This window comes from Homalodisca vitripennis, unplaced genomic scaffold (assembly GCF_021130785.1).
Source record: "Homalodisca vitripennis isolate AUS2020 unplaced genomic scaffold, UT_GWSS_2.1 ScUCBcl_6177;HRSCAF=13262, whole genome shotgun sequence".
Lineage (NCBI taxonomy): Eukaryota > Metazoa > Arthropoda > Insecta > Hemiptera > Cicadellidae > Homalodisca > Homalodisca vitripennis.
The window spans coordinates 1-23,387 of record NW_025782291.1 but is presented as its reverse complement, the minus strand read 5'-3'; the positions used below and the strand labels follow the sequence as shown (position 1 = coordinate 23,387).

At 35.7% G+C, this 23,387-nt stretch overlaps 2 protein-coding genes across 3 annotated transcripts; one reads left to right on the top strand and one right to left on the bottom strand.

Annotated features, from left to right (window-relative positions):
• Positions 1-1,824: 1,824 nt before the first annotated feature.
• Positions 1,825-7,903, bottom strand: LOC124373698 (mediator of RNA polymerase II transcription subunit 8-like). Of its 2 annotated transcripts, none has more exons than XM_046832046.1 (3): positions 7,657-7,903; positions 3,865-4,007; positions 1,825-3,149 (listed from the first exon to the last, which is right to left on the bottom strand). In XM_046832046.1, exon 3 carries the CDS (start codon positions 2,909-2,911, stop codon positions 2,150-2,152), a length of 762 nt encoding a protein of 253 aa, XP_046688002.1. In that variant the 5' UTR covers positions 2,912-3,149; positions 3,865-4,007; positions 7,657-7,903; the 3' UTR covers positions 1,825-2,149. The 2 variants fall into 2 exon arrangements, with proteins under 2 accessions (XP_046688002.1, XP_046688003.1); XM_046832047.1 differs by lacking the exon at positions 7,657-7,903 and adding an exon at positions 7,513-7,531.
• Positions 7,904-12,499: 4,596 nt separating this feature from the next.
• Positions 12,500-23,255, top strand: LOC124373701 (sialin-like). The gene is made up of 6 exons (XM_046832048.1): positions 12,500-12,590; positions 14,747-14,877; positions 16,922-17,152; positions 18,462-18,549; positions 21,833-22,080; positions 23,148-23,255. Exons 1-6 carry the CDS (start codon positions 12,521-12,523, stop codon positions 23,253-23,255), a joined length of 876 nt encoding a protein of 291 aa, XP_046688004.1. The 5' UTR covers positions 12,500-12,520.
• The last annotated feature ends 132 nt before the right edge of the window (positions 23,256-23,387 follow it).

The window sequence follows — 23,387 nt, the reverse complement described above, 5'->3', positions numbered from 1 at the left end:
GGAAAAATAATTTATTTTACTCAAACGATCTCATGAACCTTTTTTGAAAAATTATAATGGGATACAAAGTTGAGCAGTAGGTCCCTCCCCAGCATGTAATGCCATAAGAAAGCCTAGAGCCAACGAGAGCATGGTAAACCCCAACCAACACTTCAACACTCCTACACATCTGCTGAAGTAAATACATGCTCCTTAGACTAAGATACAAACTCTTTTTTCAATTTTTTTATATGTTCCTTCCAGGTTAAACTGCTATCAATAACCAAACCCAAGTATTTTATACTCTTAACTTGTTCTAATTGTAAAGCAATTACAATCATTACAATGTAAATGAAAACATCTAAAAAATCATGAAATTTCATGGTATGTTAAAAGTTAAAAACATTTTTCAGACTAAATATTATAAATTTGGTTTTTTCACTAAGAATCATGAAATGTTTATCAAACCACACCCTTAAATAATATAAATCTCTTGACATATCACTATGCAAAGCCTCAAGGTCAAAGTTCTCATAAATAAAAGCAGCATGATCCGCAAAAGCAACGAGTCTGCCCTTAAAGCGTCCATCGCACAACTCATTAATGTACATTAAAAAAGGATAGGCCCCAGGACCGAGCCCTGAGGCACTTCAAAATCAACAGAAACCTGCATCACTTAGGGTATTGCCAATTCGAACCCTTTGCTCCCTCTCAGAAAGATAGCTGGAAAACCAGTCATGTGATAATCCCCTAATACCCGCTATCCACAGCTTCTCCAAACAACATTTTATGATTAATGGTATCGAAAGCTTTTGTTATGTCAACGAATAATGCAGAAACTTTTTTATTATTGTTAATTGAGCTATAAACAGCCTCCATAAAATGAAGTAAGGCATCCTCAGTAGACATGCCTTCTCGGAAACCAAACTGGTTGTTACTGAAAAAGTTATGTTTATTTAAAAAGTCAACTAAACGCCTTTTGACTATCTTCTCAAGTACTTTAGCAAATACTGACAGCAGGGATATTGGGCGGAAACAATTGGGCTGTGTACAATCCCCTTTTTAAAAATTGGTATCACAATTGCCTTTTTTAAGCAAAGTGGAAACTCCCCAGTTGACAAACTAAAATTATATATTCCAGTGAACACTGGAAAATTCTCAGAACTATGGTCACTTATTAAAAATAATTTCAATGAGTGTTCTTTGTAAGGGAAATCTTTTCATCTTTATTTAATCCATGTATTAACTCTCTAATACAAGTAAAAAAGTTGGTTTCTTCACCGAGAAGCCTATGGCTGACCTATGACTTGCCTTCATTTTAAATGGAAACAAGATAGCAATCTTTAGTTTTAATCTTGATATTCTTTTGAAGCTCTATATCAAGTTTTTTAAACAGAAGGATTGGAACAAAACAGTTTTTTTTTACAGAAACACTTCTTTGATACATTTGGGTATAAAACTCAGTGTGCATCGTAACATTGTTTACATAATTACATTCTTGAAATATTTTAGTCTTGTTGTGGAGAGTAATGTACAGTCAACACATGTTGTTAAGGTGAATGCTCTCCATAGCAAAGCTGAAATATTTCAAGAATTTAATTACATAAACAATGTTACAACACACTGTAAGGACCAAGATTACTGCTATTACCGTTAGTTGGCCTTATTAGCCATAAATAAAAAATTTTAAAATTTTACTAGACGATACAAATAAGATTTAAATAGAACATTGAAACTCATTCAGGAACAGAACTTAAATTTATTATGTTCCGTGCTAAGAAATAATATTCATAACTTTTCATTCCAATACAATATTACATGGAGGAAAATCATTACAAGACAGCATAGTTATTTATGTATTTTATTGTATACAAACTGCAAAGTACTTTTGAGGAACAGGCAGACAGATGTATCTAACACACAATTCTAAAAAATTTAACATTTGTTGCTCTTGTAAATGATATAATTTTCAATAAAAGACTTGATGAAAACATGTACAATTTTAACCAAGATATTTGTTTACAAAAAGTATATTAAAGGTAATAGTAACTAAACAAGTATTATTGAGAGCTTTGTTGAAAATAACGTAAAAGTCAACAGAATATTGAAGATCATAATTTTTATCCAATACTTGAATTGAAAAGTTTTACTGTTCCTTTGTATGATTATTTTATCTGGCATACGGATGTATCTGGTTGGCAGCTTTGATATTTGTTTTGATGCTACTCGGAGCCTTCCCCATGGGGCCCATGCCGGGTTGGTTAGGGTTCATAGGGCCTCCAGGGGGTCCTACAGGAGCCACCATCATCCCCCCGGGACATTGGGCTGCACACCCTGCGGTTACCAGAGGCTTGAGGCCCTTCCCCATGGCGACTGCGGCGACAAGCATGTGCGTGTCCGCTACAGACGAGGTCTGTGCTGCTCCTCCCCTCGCACTCCCCTCACTCTCCCACTCCTCCCTCATCTTGCTGACCACCTCCCACACGTGGCTCACCACCTTGGTGTAGGTGGCCACCTGTTTCTGGTACTGCTCCATAGTCATGGACACGGCCTTCTGCTCCAGCACGTGTATCTTGTGCTCGATCTCGGGTTCCAGCTTGGTGCGCAGGTAGTCCGGCACGATGGCGTGGGAAAAGGCCGGAATCCGGTGTTCCGTAAGGCGCACCAACTCCTCGTCTCGCTCAGGCGTCAGGTGCAGTGGGAGGACGGTCAGGTTCCTTAAGGGTGGAGACTTGTCGTGAGCCAGCATCTTGGACAGAGCGGTCAGTTGGCCGGAGATCAGAGCGAAGTTGTCCAAGAACTGAGGCCAGTTTATGGTCTCGTACTCGTTCTCGATTTTGGCCACCATAGACCCTATCGAATACTTCAGATCGTTCACTCTGAGGATGATCGCGTCCAAGGCGACCTCCAGCTGTTTCTCCTCCCTTTGCATTGTCACAAGTCACAAAATCTACTAAAGTCTTGATCAACACAAGAATTTTTCACTTCTATTGGGATTCTTCTGCAGGTTCCACCACTTTAAGACACTCGTCAGCAAACTCCACGAAGATGGGCTCCAGCATAGCCTGCTGCATGGCTGCCATCGGGTGGGTTGGGTGACTTGTCCAAGGCTATCAGCAGATCTCTCAGGTGCCGGTTGCACAACAGGTTCTTCAGCTCTTGATTGTGCTCTATAATATAGGCTAAGATTAGTGAACAATAATTGTTTCTATACAGTAGGAAAATAAAGTAAATTTAGCCATGCACATATAAGACACAGCTTTTAAAAGTTGTAAAAGAACAGTAAAGGAAGTTCAGGGCAAATTTAAACTGGTTCAGAAGTATAGAATATGTAGTTTGTAAAATGCCTGACTATCTTATAACTAACCAAGACAGAAACAAGAGATTGCTTCCAATGGATCTGAATAAAAAAATAATGAAGTTACATGGGGGGGGGGGGGGGAATCAAAGACTAGTAAAAGCCAGCAAAATGTTTCTCTATTGTGGCTGTTCCTTTGAGTAGTTAATTCTAAGCACTGGCTTTTGTGGACACCAGCTCTTGGCTGGATAAGAGCTGTAACTGAGTACTTAAGCTAACCCATTTTGTAACTTAAGTCAGTTAGATTATGACCTATTGAACTAATATATTGCATATTACTTTTTACTAATTGGAATTCTTCCGGGCCTACACCCTATGATAAAATTTCCACCTGTTATACAAGACTATTCCTGGCATTAGCCAAGTGCTGAACAAGTTGGATTAATGCATGTCTACTGTATCCTCATTTAATAAGTAACAATATGTGTATTTCAATAACTTCATTGAACTAAAACATTGAGTCAGAGTTATATTAACATTAGCAACTATTAGACACGTGTTAAATATACGAACTAGGACAACATTACCCAAAAGTTTTAATTTCTCCAAAGGCACTGTCTCTTCAGTTGGAAAGTTGTACAGATTGGATGTTTCAGAGGTTGATATCACTGATTCAACGACGGGGGAACAGTTGGTACCTTTGTGCTGCTTCCAGCAGGACAAAGAGCAGCTGGAATTAAAATAGCAATATTAATTTTTACTACTAGAAGAAAACAACATATTATAACAAGTTGCTGTATGAGTATTAATATAGAGTAGAAACATGTGATTGTGAATTATCAATTTATTAGTTATTCTTTAATTAAAACATTGCTACAGATTAAAAAAAAAAACACAAGGTCCTTTTCAGATCTTACAACATGTCAAATGCCTTGACACTTTAGCGTCTATGGCATTTTGATTGGCAAGCTGTCTTTTATAACTATACAACACTGTTGTAGAATGTTTTCGTACTTATATAACAGAGATATGATAACTTGTGCCTCAAGGCTCTATTTTGACACCACTCTTTTTACACTTTATAAAAAACACTTACCTGGTAATTAAAATTGTTGTAATGTAAAATGTTTTCTTATTTGCAGATGCATTATTCTGAAAATGCAGATTTGCAGGTGGAAAGGGTTGAATCAATTATATAATATTGAGTTTAACTCCAGTTCCCCTTACTCTTAATGCAGTGTCTGAATTCTGACGCTGTCACAGATTAGACTCCAGTGAAAACAATGTAAGGAGATCATTTTGAGCTTCTTCATCTCTGACTTTCTTTTTATCTCTTTAGATGAACATGACTCCAAATTCCAGGAGTCAAGTCTGTGGCAATGTCAGATTTCGGACGCTGCACTAAGAGGAAGGTGAACTGCAGCTAACCTCAACATTCACTTTTAATCAACCCTTTCTCCCGTAGCTACAAGATTCGTTTGATTTTTATGAAAACAACAGCAAAAGTGTATTTTGGAATTAAAAACATAATTGTAGATCTATTTTCGTTTTATTTCTTGTATTTTTAAATATAAAGTACTCCAAGCATCTGACTATAAACTATCAATGTACCCGTTACCGAATGTGAACTAATATAATTATTGATGTATCAAATTAGAGGCACCTTATTGGAACAAAGTCCCAGTTGGATAATAGACCTGTTCAAATTTATTAATCGGGCTACAGTATAATAAGCGGCCACCAACACAAACAAATTAACACATGAAAGGCCAATCTATACATTATAACGATTTAAATACTGTCGGACTTGTTTACCCTGTAAAGTACTAATAAAGTACTATGCTGCTTAAGTTTATAACGTAATTCAGTTCGACATTATTGTTCCAAATTAATTGAAACCAAGTTAAATCATGTGAATGGTATTTGAGTAATGGTTGCTAGAGATATACTGTTGTTTGTCAATAACCTATAACAAACTCATTTGTTGAGTATTACGTTCCAGTAACCTGTACGTAGTAACATGATCTGTTGTCAGAAAAGTTGGATAATCTTGGGCCTGATTTGAGGTCAGGAAAGTACCGAATGGAAATGCCCCTGACCATCAGTGTGGGCATAAAAGAGAAAATCATCCTTTAAGATGTACCCCACAATTCAAGCTCAGATCACATGAGCGCTTGTTTAGGTTATCTTTCAAGTTTGGTACTACTGGTAACATATTAACAATAACATAATCTAAACCTACTTATATCGCATAATAACATTCCACAGTGTAATACTTCCATTCCTAGCCTCATTGCTTGTACGAAATGGCCTCGGCTGTTACTGGTTACTCAGTAACCTCCAGAAAGTCGTTTTGAGAACATCAAATTATTCAGCCCAGCTGTTACTGAAATAACAATATCTTGGTAATAAGTTCCCACTAAATAACCTGTTACTGGTCGACACTAATACTGCCTATCTGTAATGGAACTGTATTGTTATTTAAAATACCTATTATATAATATGGTTAGTTAGATATTTTGCATTCAGTATTTTTAGATAGATATGAATATTGAGAATTCAATACTCATGAATAACGATGATACAATTGTGGTGGTGGCCGCTTATTATATTGTAGCCATTAATCGATAACAGATCTAAAATAGGTCTACTAAATAAAAAATTGTAATAATTTTTTTTAAAGTAAAAGAATTGATTTGGGAAAAAATTATCATACACACTTTTGTACTATTTGTAAGTATCTACCTTACCAAACTGATAAACTAGCTATTGATTGATGAAATCAATTAACTTATTTAGAGCACCTCATACAGAAGTCTGTCCGTTATTTGATAGGCTTAGATTAAATATTAATGATTAAAATATAAAAAACCGTGTTTTCAACTTAGTAAATATTGGGTTTACGGACAGCCACCGTCATGACTAAAAACAACTTTAAAATATTCCTGCTAATGTAAACTTCATTACCACGAATTTTAACAAGGAACGTACTAAAAAGTAACCAATAATTAATAATAATAACCCAAATTTAACCTCATACCCACTTAACAGTAGGCCAACCACAAACGGGGGAACGGAAGAGATTTGGTTCTGTGTGGGGAATAACTTACAAATAATTAATGTAAATAAAAAAAAACTTACCTAAAACCTAACTTCCAAATTGTTACCCAATAATGTTAACATTAACAACTCTACTTTTTTTATTAAAAATGCTTGAAAAATATGAAAATGTTGACACGAATTACATTATAGATATTTAAAATATAATCAAATTCAGCTGTTTTAAAATCTAAAATCTATTAATAATTTATTGATTGAATGAAAAAACTGATAAACATTAATTGTAAATAAAATGTCTGGTAATTTCTGATTTAACAGAAGCCACCTATTTGAAACACGCTGCGGCTGATGTGGTTAAGCGATTTAGGTTTACTAACCTAACCTAACCTTACCATTAGTATTTATTGTGTAACTGCCCACCCAAAGTTGCTAAATCCCGTTTATTATCGGTTGCCTCTCTGTTTAATTAGAAGTACCAAATGTTTTTGTATTTGGTAGGAAATAGTTTAATTATTTCTAATTGATAATTTGGTACTGATTTCATACCATAAAAAGTAATAACTTAATGATGAATAAAAAACTATATTGGCTAGGCCTATGTATATTTATAAAAATGCAACAAGCAAAACAGTGTAACATTTAGTCACTTTTGACCATTTTGAAGAAAAACATGTTTGACACCTTGTGACACACGTAAAACATGTAGCATTGTCATTGTAGTCTACTTGTGGCCAATCTATTATTTTAACTGAACTACTATAGAAATTATGATTTTACTTTAGAAAATAAATGAGGAAGATCTAAAACTAAAAAATTACCCAAAAAGTGAAATCTGTCAATGTGTCCTACCCATACATCCTTCACATTGTTTTGTGTAATGTAATTTTACTAAAGAATATATCTAACCATAACAGTTAAAATAACCAGTATCCTTCCTTCTTTGTTTTGTTTCCTCACACTAAATAATTCATTTCAACATCTCACACTAGAGGAGGAATTCTGAACAGTTTTTAGCAAGTGCAAATTGGTCTCTAAGCCGAAAAAATATCAACAATAAATTTTGTTTGAAGCCCATAAAAATTGTTTAATTGTTTATACTCCTAACACCACAGAACCTCATAGTGACCTGGTCATGTTATTGATATAAATAACAGTAGGAACATTTTTCAACTAACTCTCCAAATTTGAAGATATGACACTGATGGATAGAGATATATGTACAAACAGACCAGCTAAAATAGGGAACCTGTTTCTATGATCGTACAATCTCAAACACGATTTATACAATAATGAATAAGTGATGACAAAACTTAACTTACTAAGGTATCCTACAAGTTGGACACTTGTACTTCGCTGTGTTATTTTGAGTACATACTTTACAATTCATATTAAAATATTCCCATTTTTATAATTTGTAAACTCTTAAAATTATTTGATTGTCTTGACACAAAAACTAATAGGATGAATAATATATCATTTGCATCGCACTTAGTTCATAACCTATATATTCCAACACCACTTCACTAAACAAAACAAACTGACGACAAAGACCAATACCAGGCAACCGATTTCCCGTTCCTAAAATGTTGGTATTTCCTATAACCGAAACGAGTGTATGCAGACAGACCAAAATACAACAGGCGAAAAGAAAGACTGACCTCTTATTATATTATGCAAGTACATATAATTATTCTCAGAATGTGGAACCTTAAAAGCATTTAGTCCCGTACTACGGATTCATATTTTTATGTTCATATATCTAATGCCCTTTCAAAATATGTGCAATACGTTAGATCAATATTGAGTTAACCGTATGCCACTTAAATGATACCGTATTTCAAAATTCACTTCTTAATGAGTTTAATAGACAATTTAAAGTAACATGTGATTTTTGTTACTGTGTGACTTACTGTTTTTTTTTCAATCAGTTATAGGAATAATATGTCGCAAATATGTTAAGCACTCACTAAGTATTTAGAAAATATTTTTAGGAGACAATTAGTTGGTGCAAATTTTCTGACCACACATCGGAGAGCTTCTAAAGTACGTATATGACGCCTCAGACGATACAAAATTATACCACACATCTCTTCTACATTATCTGCACTGCAAAGTGTATATCAGAATATTGAGTTATACCTTCATAGACTCGTCATCGTGAATAGTGGCAGTGTTTTTGTTCCTTGGATGTATGAAGAGGACAAACATACGGACATATTTAACATATACAAAACCTGATGATAAAACACGTTCAAGTGAAGTACAACAGGTAAATTTATTGTACCATCTCAATCTAATCACTAAGCAAAATGCATAGCATAAGTGCCAAAAATAAATAAATACAATAACAAGACGTAACAACGAATGGTTACTAAAGCCACGTTGCAATGTGAATAATCTCTATTTGTCTGAAGGAAAATTAAGTTTTTGAATAATAAAGCTAAGGTGCGTTTCTTGCAATTTCGAAACAAAATTTTGTTCTCCTTTACAAGTCCCTGGTCCTGCAGTTCCTTGAGTATGAATCCGTGATGTGGTCACCGCAGCAAGTGGGTTTTATTAATAGACTTCAATCTGTCCAGAGGAGATTTGTCCGATTCTTGGATCTGAGAGAGGTAGCCAGAAACCCCGACTCTTACTCTGGTCAGCACGAATGTCTACGGACTCCATTCGCTCGAGGATAGAAACCAAGTACTCTAAAAAGTTCTAAATTCTGTAGTGACCTGCCCTCCTCTGTTAGAGCCAATCAGATTTCGTGCCCCCTTGCCACTGGATCTCACCACTTATTTGCACTGGGACGTGATAACCGCAACTATCTCCAGCTCAGCTCTGTTTCGAGAATTTTTCGACTAGGTCAGTAGCGCTAGACTTTTTTTTATGGACTCATTGTTGTAATGAATGCCAACCTGACATCTAGATTACAGCCTCAGCGTGATGTGAATCAATCAATACTCCTAGCTCTCAACTCTTCGACCTAGCAAAAATGTCAACTTCATTGCATGAACTATTTTTTATTAACAGTAGCGTCGTTTATTTTAGATCTCATCCACTTTAATGTTATCTCGTTAAAATATTGGTTTCTTTTAGATATTAAATTTATTTGTTGTTACATCTATATTTGTACTAATTAGCTCATTATTTGTTTTCAATTGTTTTTTAATGTTTATTTGAACATTATCAATATGGTATTATCGTGGAAATGTAAAAATAGTAACATAACCAGCAAAATACTAAATCACTTCCTGTGTTAATGGGCTTCATTAATTTAGACGGAAGACCTCCTAAATAATTTAATTAGTGGGAAAATAGCTTCACTTATCATACCTGCTTATCTTAAACAATATATTTCAGAACTGGGTTGAAATAATTGGGCCGCTAACATATCTAGAAACGTTTTATTTCCAAATTAGCATTTTGTGATACGGTACACAAAGTTTATGATAATATTATACACATCGTAAACTAAGACACGCCTGAATAAGTTAAGCAAAAAGTTTACCAAATGCGTTATATTTATTATCGTCACATATAACTGCTCTAATGCTAGGTACCTAAAACCTATGTATTAAATACTCCATAATAAAAATAAGTACTTTTGTGGTTCTGATTGATATAAAAATACGACATGATACGCAATTTTTAAGGTACCTCTACTATATTACGATAAAATAAAAGCTGTTATATATGTGTAGTATTCTGTAACAACTTAAACACAACATTGAAAATTGTCAGACATTGAAAAGATTAAACTAAACATATACTATATTTTTGTAATAGTATACATATACTGCCATTAGGCTATACCTGTTTCTCATGTTACTACTTAAAAAGACTAATATGGTTTTACATAAGAATTAGATTTCCTAAACTTCTCTGTTAGCTGTGCACAGAAATACTCGTAATTGTACTAATGACTCGTATTCAGGTAAAATGAGTTGTTATAGATGTTTAGGGATATTGAACAGTATGAGTAGATTTTATATACCGTTCTATATGAACTTTAGGGATATATTACCTATAATGTGGTAATGGGCAACAAACAAAACTTATTTTGTCGATTTATTGGCGTTAATCATTTACAGTAAAATTTTTGTACTGAGCCTAGTTTATAATTTATCAACAGCGAACTCTTAATGTACTTTTCTTCACCATATATCCCTTAATTCCATATAAGAAGGACGAGAGTGGTATTAATTCTGCATATAATATCAACTTTGAAGGGTTTGCTACGTTTAAAAAAAGCTATCTAGTTGATTTCAGCTCATGTTAGAGAAGAATCATTGGACGATTGCAGAGCCAAATCAAGGTCATACTATAGTATAGGTTGGAGTCCTGGAAACTAACGTCACGAGATCCGTCCTCACAATTGTTAATATTTTATAGTTTTTCTTTTCCAATAGGAGATAATTAGACACATACCATGAACGTTTTGCCCTTTGGTAGTTCCTTATTAATATACTGTACGTTATATTTTCTTTTAACATTAGATTTTAAAGTGACATGTATTTTGTATAATCCTTTATACAGCAAAATAGTTTGTAGCCGAGAGGCGTTAAGGTAGGGCGCGGTTGGGCGACCGCTCAGGGGCGCCGGACGAAGAGGGGCGCCATTGCCTTTTTTCGTATGTAATTGAATTGCAGTTAGGGGGCGCTGAAGATATCTCGCCCAGGGCGCTAGTAGTGCTAAAACCGGCACTGTTTGTAGCAGACAACTAATAGCAGACGATTAGGGCTCGACGTTTATAATCAATCAGCTGTGATAAATACATAATGAGAGTATGGCCGGTATGACGGTTAATGTGACGTGAGACTGGTGGTAGAGGGCAGAACTTCTGCCTGGTCTGGGCTGTGTCCAATAATCCATGGAGATCAAAGAGTTCCTATCATCACCATATATGAAAATGTCACAGATCAGGTTATACAAAATACGTTTACCAATCACCTAGAGGAAGAAAAATAGTAGACCCAAATCGGAAAACATATCAGAATACTTTACGTCAATCAAAATTTTAAGAATAATCCCTCTTCCTGTTCAAAGACGTCAACCCCAAACAGAGGAGGGACGTATATATTACAGGGGAGGGAGTGTTCTGTGCTAGCAAATCGGTCAGCTGTTTAACTTCTATTTCTCAACCATATGATGTTTTTTATGTATTAATGTAATGGTTACTGTTATAGTTGGCTTTAGAGAATAAATCTTGTTCCTTAATTATATAACACTATACTATAAACAATGTAGTGGTGTACTCGTATATACACTGCCCTCTCATCGTTATAAGAAATGCCATGTGTGCTTTTGAACTAATACATCCATCGCTCTTCAAAGTCCTAACAACGTGATATAGCAGGCTATATTTTAAATAGTAAAGTACGTGATAGTTATGTAATAATATAATAAATCAAAATTAACAAAACAGCAAAACATTAGTTTGCTAGATTACAACAGAAAAAATATCTTCGCACAAAAAATATCTCAAACAGTATATTAGTTTGAAAGACACTTATTACCAGTATGGCGTTATTTATATCGGGGAGTGCAACCGGGTAGGGTACGATAAGTGGACCCGGTTATTTATATCGAAGAATGTAATCATCGATACCTAATGTTCGAATCTCAAATCCTAGACTCTCAATCGATATAAAAGTAACTATAGTCCTCAATAACAATCATATGTTTTAAATTAATAAGTGAATTTTAATATTTACAGTGATCAAACAAATTATTATAACCAAAATTAGGAAAACTGAAGACGACCATATTTGCTCCCCTCGCAGTTACAGTTGTTTCTTTCCCACAAATTTCACATAATGGTTTTTTTTGGTACTAGTCCAACATGTTGAAGCCACGAAAAACGTGTCTTATCATCTTTAAAAAAACAATGTCGTGTAGTTTGACTGCCATTTTTAATAATAAAATGTTACTTATGTAAAATTCGAATATTACCTTACGTGTACTACAGCTGTTGATTTGGATTATTTAAGTTAATTGTTCAAAATAATTAATCAGTATCGATTGATTATATCGATGGTTATGATTAAGTAATATCTTTGCCAATTTCGATATAAAAAACCGGGCCCGCTTATCGTACCCTACCCGTGGCGACCAATTATAAATATTGGCGTGATAATGTTTCCTTGTTCTATCAACCCGCGTTAGTATTGCCGAACAAATGTCCTCTGTAACACCATGGACACCTCGCGGACACCTTCCTCTGTCCCCGAACACGAGTCTGCCCCTCGGTTGATCAGCCCTCCAGGTAATTTTTTTTCCGGAAACTGGCATTTTCTAACTTTCATTAACAAGGAGTTCCTGACCAACTAATTTGATAATGCATTAATGCCTAGAGTTACTATGATCAACACGTCTCATTACTTTGTTGCTATTATTTTTTAAATTAAGGGTGTAAATATTTTGGAACATTGACCAATATTAATCAGTGGGTATTTAAAATAATTTTTGGCAATGAGATCGTTTATGTCTAGAACATAAAATTGATTTCTCATAAATATGTTTGGGACAATTTAGTTCCAGGATGAGACATATTTAAATTTGGAATTATTAAGAAAATAATTAATAATTGTTATTTGTAACGTGCATGTGCAGCCACAGGTCTTAAGGTATTTTGGGTTTACACAGTTGGGTTATATAACTTTACACTCAACAGCTCTTTAGTATAATGCCTTGTGAAATTATTATTTCTTTTTCTTTTATTTATCGTAATCAAGCCAAAATAAAAACGGCTGACGATAAAAAATGAAATTTGTACAGTTGCCTATATAAATGAGTTGTAGCTTTTGGAACTAACATGTTTTTTACTTTATAAAAAATGCATTTGGGCAAGAAAAATATTTTAAAAAACACCCAACTCCCTGAAGCACTGATCCACTTGGAAGAATATATTTCCAAAAAGAGAAAGTACGCTAAAAATATTTTAGCTTCTTGATATGCAATGTTTCACTATTTCCAATAAATTATTTTAGTAATATATTATTAAGTACGAAATATATTAAATCATATGCTCAATCTTTCGATGTCATCATTAGAAAAGATTATTTAGTTCCTATTTGTGATAAAAAAATAATTTTTAACATTACTGCTTTATCACATTTTTCGTTGTTTATTATTCTATGATGAAAATCACTTATGCACCAATATTAGTTATATTATGTATTTTTTAAATTGTAATTTATTGACTAGGTATGTAAGGAACTATGTCCCCATTTTCTCTCCTTGTCAACAAAACGTCTCACCACGGACTCCAGTCAGAGCACTATTAAATTCTTCTCGTGCGTATTACGAAAGAATGAATTATCCCCACCTAAAGAAATGTTTAAGCACTTGCAACTCAACGTTTCATATCTAAAGAAGCTAAAAAGATTCATTTCGTAAGAAATACTTTACATATTGTTCTTTGTTTAATGTTTGTTATTGGCGATGAAAGGACTAAAGGATAATGATACTTTCAGATATTTGCCATTAGTTATATGCTGCCAAAGTGTATAAACGCAGCGTTTCGAGGATTAGAAATCTAACCTCTTCACCAGGTGAGAAGATAGTACATTACGAAAGAAAGAAAAAAGGAGAGAAATAATATGAGTCAAACATACCCGAAAACTGTATCGAGTTCAGAGAGAAAAAAATTAACCAATACAATGATACAATTTTAAAAATTTAAATAAAAAAAATTGTAAGTAGGTCCCTCTTTGTCCAAGGGTGAACTCTATTGATTGTGGGGTCAAAAGATCAAACGGGCATTTTCTCCTCTGTTTGTTCCGTCAGTGCCATAACACTTGGTTGGAAAGATCCTAGAGACTTGAGAATTGGTTCCTCTTGGTCCAAGGATGAACTCTATGGATTGCGGAGTCAAAATGTGAAGTAGTAGTCCGTCGATCTTCTGTCTGTCTGTCTGTGCAATAACTCTTTATGGAAAGGTCTTAGTTTTGAAAATTGATTCCTCTTGGTCCAAGGATGAACTCTATGGATTGTGGAGGTCAAAAGGTAAAAGGGTTGTCCGGCCACTGATTGTCCGTCTGTGCGGTAGCTCTTGATGAAAAGGTCTTAGAGATTTGAAAATTGGTTCCTCTTAATCCAAGGATGAACTCTGTTGATTGTTGAGCCAAAACGTGAAAGGATAGTCCGTACTCTGTCTGACCGTCTATGAGATATATCTTGATGGAAAGGCCCTGGAGACTTGAAAATTGGCTCCTCTTGGTCCAAGGATAAACACATCTATGAATTGTGGGAGTCACAAAGTGAGAGGGTAGACCTTACTTTGTCTGTCCTTCCGTCCAATAACTCCTTCGTTATGTTCTGTTAAAGTCTTTCGATACTCTATTGTATCGGTTTACATTTAATTAAAAACGTAAAGCTACAGATAGTGGTAAGACGCATGTAAACTCTTGTCTGTTGAAGGGGTTGGGGCGAGGCACTGGCAGGCGGTGATGACATTCTTTTGTCTTCTGTTGTCCTACTGCCTGAGGGTGAACTTGTCCGTGGCCATCGTAGCTATGACAGACACCAGAGATTCTCGACCCGACGTCACGGTATTGTACTGAACGGATACTGTACTTTTTGGTGCAATAATATTGAAAATAAGCCTCTTCAGTTTAAGCTAAGTTATATCACAGGATTATTAAGGGACTTTACTATACTCAGTTCTTTAATTCATAGAGATAACAATGTTGTGTTATGAATGTTTATGTGTACTATAATGTAGATTTTGTTTACTACGATCATGAAGGAAATACGAAAAAACAAAGCCTAATAAAGAGCTTTATTGTATTGTAGCTAAGGAGATATTTTTCCATTGTTGTTTAGTTCTTTTTGTCGTGTACGATTTCAAATTTCAATTGTCTAATAATTTTTACTATTACAAGGTGTGACCACAGACGCTATACAACGCTCTTGGTACTAAAAATCTTGTGTTTTTTCTTAATTTTTTAAAATTGAGGTGAAAAGTTTAATAACTTCATTTTGGAAGATGTTCAAAGAAATGTAATCTACGTAGTTGGAGTCCTGGTATTTAATTATATAATGTATTTCAATTATTAATATTCTTTCACGTCTGATATTTATGTTTAAAACGAAAATATATTCTGTATTCAAAATGAACACGGGTAGAATTACTATATGTAATTTCCTGAGAGTAGTTTAACGCAATTCTCTTTAGTTAGTTTTTATCTTTTCCGTACTCATGTTTCTTTCTTATGTGAAACAAATAATAACCGGAATTCATCCCATAGGCGCAACCCATAACATAAGTGAAGTGTATTAACCCATAACGATTTTTAAAACATATATTTGAGTTTAAAATACATACCAGAGTAAACTATCGAGGAAAACCGTTGTTATTTGTGTATTCAAAAGTGTACAAATTTATATTTCACACGCCCTACAACTTCCTTATCACGAATAAACGTTATCGATTCAAAAAAAGCTTGTTTGTAGTAAATTACGAGTCATATACTCGTATATTCATTTAAAAATTTTTTCCTTAAACCGTTAGCTCTAAGTTGTTCAGGGCCTTACCAGGAAACGGGACACATTTTGAATTTGGGAACCCACAATTGCAACACTCCACTCACTCCCAATGCCCTCCCTCCCTTCCCTTTTGTTTTCTATAGGTCTCATTTGGCTGAACGTTTGCGAAGTCTATCACTCGAGGGATTGGAAAAATCATTTTCATTTGACAGTCTGTCCACACGATATCTGGTAAACCAAACTGACCTTGAATATGTTGCATGAATATTCATTTGTACATAGACAACATTGCGTTGCATGATGATGCATGTCACTCCATGGGATTTGGCTGAACACTCACGAATTATTTTTTTCATTGGCCTTAAGGGTAACTATAGGTAGCAACAAAAAATAGCAGAAAACAGAAAACTAAATTTATAAACAAACTGAGTAAAATCAATGAGATTTTAACGTGTGACTTTGTGTAGACTTTAATGCATAGAGTAAAACGAAAAAAAATAATACAGTGGAAAGTCAATGTTTAGTTCTAAGAAAATTTTTCATGGAATCTTATAGTGAACTCGTGGCAAGGTGTGCTCCTATCTTATTTAGTAGAAGAAAGGAAAATAACAAGCACATTCCTTTTTGTATAGGATTGGCATTCCACCGTAGGGCAATTTACAAGACCTTTTAGTAGTCCTAGTGGGCGTTTATTTTAGTCGCGAGATATCCGCACCCTAGATCCCTTTGACAACAAATGATGCTCCCTTCCCTTCCTAAATTGTATGGTTATTAAAACGTTCCAAAAGTTCAATAGAATCATTTGCAGTTTTTTAAAATACTGCAAATATATGTATACGTATTCTTTTAACCTTTAAACATATTTTGTTCAAACTAACAACAATATTTCTCGGAATAGCCAACACGTTTATCATACTTATAGCATTTTTTGAATTTTAAACTAGCTATGTCAGGAGTAAAATACTCAAATATGGGAAAGCCACATTGGCTGATGGAAGTCAATTAACAACTAAGTGCACACACAAGGATGAAGAAGCTGACAGCGTCTTAGTCGACTAATCTGTAGACGAGACCTGGATTATACTCATTCAACAATCCTGTTTGTAGATTCTGCCTTGGGATATTGCCCAGAAAGGTGTCATCCTCAGCTCCATGTTTTGGGGATACTGCATACTGCAGATTCCCGCGGGGCATCTCTCCCGCATCATTGGCCCAAAGTATCTACTCTTCTGGGCGATGGTGGTCTGCTCCTCGGCGACCATCCTCGGTCCCTTCATAGCCCTTCAGTGTGACTGGCTCGGCTTCTGTGTCAGCAGATTTGTAGTGGGATTAGCGCAGGTTAGCAGGATAACAAATCTTTATACCATATTTTACTATCACTAGTTCTACATCCACCCAGAGAGGTTTGTACATTTATGTACGGTTTTGAACTAACAGACTCATAAACATGAAAATCATATAGCTCTTTGAATGTTGGCGTACTAATTATACAAAGGTGTTCCGTAACTCTCTAGACAAACCAAAGGTTACCACGTTATTGCTCAGGGTCAAGACAAACAACATTTCACCATGATGAACAATGAGTCTCTGATGCTTAGTTTCCCATCTGTCTGTCTGTATGTGTTTTTTATAAAAGATTGAGTTTTCTCAGCGAATAGTCAAGAATACAAAAACTGAATAAACGGCAGCTGTCAATATGAGCCTTGTCTTGTCACAACAAATCTGCTCTGAACGACTTCTTTATTATTCAATTTAAATCATTATTTAGTGTCAATAGATTTTTTGAAAACCTCCTCTAAAACTGTTATTCTTGCAATTCTTGAAAAAATGCTAGTTTTTAAGATATTTAAAGTTTAAAAGTTTTAATGGCCACTATTTTAAAAACACTAAAGATAATTTCATGATATTCTTTTCAGTAACTGACCTTGTTATCAAGATATCATTTTTGAACCAATGCGGTCTACTGATGTGTGTCAAAATTTTGCAAAATATCTTTTCGATTGATCATTTTTATTTTGCTTCTATTTTTTAAATATAATTTAGTTTCAAACCTGTGGTTATGAGGATTGTTTAAGGTTTATATTGGACTGCGAATCCTATCATACCTTTTCATTATATACTTAAGGATTTATTTTTTAACAATTTCTAAGCAGAAGAAATAATTAAAATTTCACTTTTTTCGAGGGATATGCGCGCTTATTCCCTGGTTCTCACTATAAAAAAAGTTTACCTTCAGGGGATGTTTAGATTGCTAATATTGTTAATATAACTGATATATTATTGTAAACAGAATACCACAACACAGTTTTTAGTGGGAAAGTGAGCTAACAATAATTTTAATATTTTAAAACACATTTCTAAATGTACTACACATATTTTAGATGTTTAAATTTTTGGAAGCATTTTATACAAACAGCTGTAAAGATAAATGAGCCAGAATTTGCATTTAATGTAATGTATGTATATGTCGACCCAATGAATTATTAACTCACAAACATTTCTATAATGAGTATATTTCTATAAAGAGTTGTATATCACATTCTCCTTTTACAGCTTGATTTAAAAATGTCATGAAGTTTAATTTGTTCTAACTTGTTATTACATATTTCAGTATCGATTTTGATCCAAAGCAATTGTCACATTTCAGGGATTTTTCTTCCCTTGCGTGAACTCACACATTGCCAAGTGGGCACCTCCCTGGAGAGGAACAGGATGTTTTCATTTCGTTTTTGTTGGTAAGCTTGATTATATCAGTAGTAATATCACATGGTATAATTTGTTTTAATGTGTTAGTTATGTGACTGACGTTTATGTGGCTGTCCTCGAAGTTTAAACCAACGACGTTTAAAACGTCTCGGATGTCTCTGTAGGAAATCACACAAATTATAAGGATAAGGAAACCAAGGGACAATTTACAGTCATAACAGAGGCTATGACAGAACGTGACGCAAGAGATAGTGCACGCATAGACAAACAGACTGATCTTTGACTTTTTTATCCTTATCTTATTTCTTGTCTTTGACCCTAGAATCAAAAGAGCTCTTCCTTGGATCAACAGGAAAATAACGTACCAAATTTGAAGTTTCTATGGGGCTATATTTTAAATCGCTTCGGAACAGAAGGGCAGACAGGACTGACTGCCCTCTGACCTTTTGGACCCCCAAATAAATAGGGTCCTGCCTTAGACCACGAGGACCCTAAATACCAAGTTTAAACATCTCTGAGGCCTTGCTATCAAGAGTTAACGCACAGACGGGCGTACAATAACACGATTCTAACAAGTGCGGTTTCTTAAAAAAGTATGTACTTTGGTTACGATATAACAATTGCCAATGATACAGAGACACGGCTTTATTTAGAGATTTTTAACGTACATGAGTCTCTAAGGGGCAATGTTTAGCACACCAGACTGTACCACTGGATTCTTCCACCACTGATGCCTTGGTGAAGTGTATGTACATAAAGTTTGCTGTATCTGTATCAGTTCTTCGGCTTATTCGCTTCCCAGGCTCTCCGTTGCAGTTACGTTGACTTTAAAGAATTGGATAGAGTAAGAAAATTGCTCTGTCATACTCGCACTTGTAATGAAATAATAGTGCCTAATTTGTTTCATCATTATCTAAGCCAATCCAAAATAAAGCCTTCCTAAAAAAGTGTGTGTTTATATATTTATAAGAGGAAATTGAAAAGACTGTTACATTCACAAAAAAATATTGAAATAGCCCACTCTGGCTCTTAACTTGGGGACCAACGGCCTTAAGGTGACTACCGAACCACCACCAATGGCCGGGCAGGCGAGCTGCTTGCAAGGACAGGATCGCTCAGCGGTCACCCATCCAAGAAGCAGCCACGGTCGACGTTGCTTGATCCGGTTAACTTGCGCTAATAGCCGTAATCGCTTCACTATGCAACTGGCAAACTAACGTAACCTAACATTGAAATAATTAAGTTGGCATTGAAAGTGACTTAAACATTCTAGTGGAAGTGTCACTTATATAGATGATGGCCAACAAACTCCACAGAAGTGTAATACTTGTAAGTAATTCGGATGCCGCGAATGAGATGGCGGAAGCTGTGAAGTCATGGTGGATGTGTTGGCTCGGATACATGATTACTAACCGAGAACCCCAAAATCGTCTCTCTCAGTTGGCGGAGGATATCACCTTTTTTTAAGGAGAGGCCGATCCCCTTTTATGGGACTCATTCTGTCACGCTCTCATGGGCCCACCGGCCTGTGCGAGGATCTTATCAAACAGAATAACGGGGGGAGAGTCGATTACAGTACAAGGTCATTGGTACTGATAAAAAGTGGTCACAGACAGGATTAGAACCTGCGCCTATCTCTAACTCAGACCCAAAGTCCAACGACTTTTAAACCACTCGGCCATCGGCACTCCATTCAGATTCAGTAAGGACCAGATCGATATTAGATCAAGAGCACCGTTACGTATCTGTTAATGAGGTATTATCGTGATTATGCACAAGACCAATGTACAAATATTCGCTTACAGCGCTCCCTCAGCTAAATCACATGGGAGGAGACGTAGCACCATCACCCAAACTCAGTGTTCCTCATTTAGAAATGAAACTTCATTTACAAATTCATAGCCTATAGTTCAGTTCGTTTCAAGACACCATGAGGATAGACATGCAGAAATAGATATACGTTAACAGTGGTATTGTTGGGTCAGTACAAAATTAAAATTAGTGGGACAGTTTTATACAACAATTACTTTATTTGTAAAAACCTGTCTAGTTTTATTGCGTTAGTAGATATTACATTTAGATTTATTTATAGAGAATAAATATAAATAATACTAGTGAGTTCAATATTTCGCCCAGTGACAATATATTCCACCAAGGGCTCCACACAAAATGTAGATTGCTTGCTGGAATAATTTATTTCCTCCAATTTGACCAAATCATTCTCGTTTTTCAAGATCTTCCGTTAATCTATTTTTTAAGATAACATCATGAATAATTTTCTAGATATAATCTGCGACACGAGGCAAAATCTTTGTGGTTATAAGATGCGATTATCCGTATCGTATATGTCACAACGGTGTGGGTGGTAAAAATTGAATTTCTGTGTGAAGTCATTTGCTCGGTACGGATAAGCGGCCAAGGATTGAGGATGGAAACCAATTATTAATGAATGGCTCGTCTCAAAGGTTATAATTTTTAGATTATTAACACCCTAATCTTTGACACTCTCAATCAATTAGTTCCACAATATCAACATATCTCAGAGCTCAGCAGCGTTCTTAAGTATTCATACATTTTTGCTTTCTAGGGGAATCACAAACTAGAACTATTTGGAATTATTATCAAAATTACTTTTTTCATTAGGTGTGGTGGAAAAACAATATGGCAATTAAAGCTGTGCCGAGTTTATTGCACCAGTGGAGATTTTTTATCTCCGTTTTTTTCAACATACACAATCCTGGTGCATGATATTATTAGATCTCGGTGCATAGCGTTTCTAAGAATTTAAACTGTGAAATATTGGCTTCTTATAAGGATTGCGACTGTGATTAGTTGAAATTTATGACAAAATGAAATTCATTAATTAGATGGGAATAATACAGAAACCAAAGCGGGGATCTGTATATTTGTACAAATTCGCTCTTTTGTGTGAGTCTGATGTGAATAAGATAGGACCCTCACCATAGCCTTGGGGTTAAGGATTGCGCTTTCTCTACCGAGATGGAAACGAGCTCACATTTCCGAGATGCCCAATAAATTTTTTGGAACATTTTCCCTTAAACACTTTTACACCCTATTATAAAATTTCATTGAACATTAAAACCTGATAAATGAGCAAGGGTTATGGTTCGGCATTGCAGTAGCAACGTCCAATCGTTAATTATGTTGTATATCCTCATTTACATCCTTTTTTCCCTTTGTTTGGTCAAGGTAAAAGTGCCTTCAATTAGTCACTAGACCGGATAAGAGAAACATAGGAGGACCGAAATGTAAAACAAATTCTTGTTTTAAGGTACCCATGTGGGTTGCTAGCGACCCTGACCATGTTCGGTGGCAGGATACCTGGCTGCAGCAAGTTCACTGGGGATGGCCTAGTAATCTTCTACGTGAACCGGAGGGGGCTGTGGGACCTCCCTCTGGGCTCTGATGTGGCTGTTACGTGGGGTGCACTCGACGATCTGGACTCGCACTCCACAATCAGTGATGGCACGATGACGGGCCTTAACATCAAGTACGCTTCATACTCGTCAATTCCTCAGACCAGAGCAAGGCTATATCTTGTACAGAGATAAGTGATAATGGATTGTAGTATTGGTGCCTGACGATCCGGGAACTCTCACTCCAACAATCAGTGATGACGACGAGGGGCTTACATCAAGTCTTCACTCGTCAATTTCTCCGACCAGAGCAAGGTTGCACCAATTGTTATTGTATTATACGATTTGCCCATGCATTTTAAAAACGTAACTGACAGGGTATAGTACGTAAAAGGGGACTAAATTATCAATCTTTTAACCGTGACTCCGGTTGTTAAGGGGATTAAATTAAATTATAATAACTTTGGACCATGTCCTTGTCTTCACATAGCTTAAAATGTGTATTTGTGCGTAGCTGTGGGAAGACTCCATGGGAGAGATATACTCACGTCTAGCACCAGTGTGTAGGGCCATTACTTATCGCACCATACCTCTGTCAGCTTTGGGAGGTTACTGGACTCTTAACACCCATGCTATCCCAAACTACTTTGGACCACGTGCTTGTCCTGGACATAGGCTTAAATTTAAAGTGTGTATTTGTGATAGCTGATGAAGACCACCATGGAGATATATTGCTCACGTGCAGCACCAGTGTGGGCCAATACTTATCAGGCAACCCTTCTGTCAAACTTTGGAGTTTAACTGGGGACTCTTAACACCATGCTACTCCAACTTACTTTGGACCATGTTCTTGTTCTTCACATAGCTTAAATGTGTATTTGTGTAGATGAGATGAATGACCCCATTGAGATATTATTCTCACGTCAGGCAGCACCAGTGTGGGCCTTTACACTTATCCGCAACCTCTGTCAACTTTGGAGTTACCTGGAACTCTTAACACCATGCTACCCAAACTGACTTTTGACCAGGCAGTCCTTGTTCCTGTCATATCTAAAAAGTGTGTATTTGGGTAAGCTGAAGAAGACTCCGTGGAGATGATAGATATTCTCACGTCAGCACCAAGTGTGGGCCATACTTTATCGCCAAACTCTGTCAACTTTGGAGGTACTGGACTCTTAACACCATGCTATCCCAAACTACTTTGACCAAGTCCCTTGTCTTTTACATACCTTAAATGTGTATTTGTGTAGATGATTGAAGACCCCATTGAGAGGATTATACTCACGACCAGCAACCAGTCGAGTGGGGCCCATACTTATAGCAATCCTCGTGTCAATTTGGAGTTACTGGACTCTTAACAAACATGCTACCCCAACTTACTTTGACGGGGCGTGTTGTCCACTGACATAGATTAAAAGTGTTTGGTGTTTATGTGCGTAGCTGATGATAGACCCAAATGGAGATATATTCTCACGTCAGCACCGTGTGGG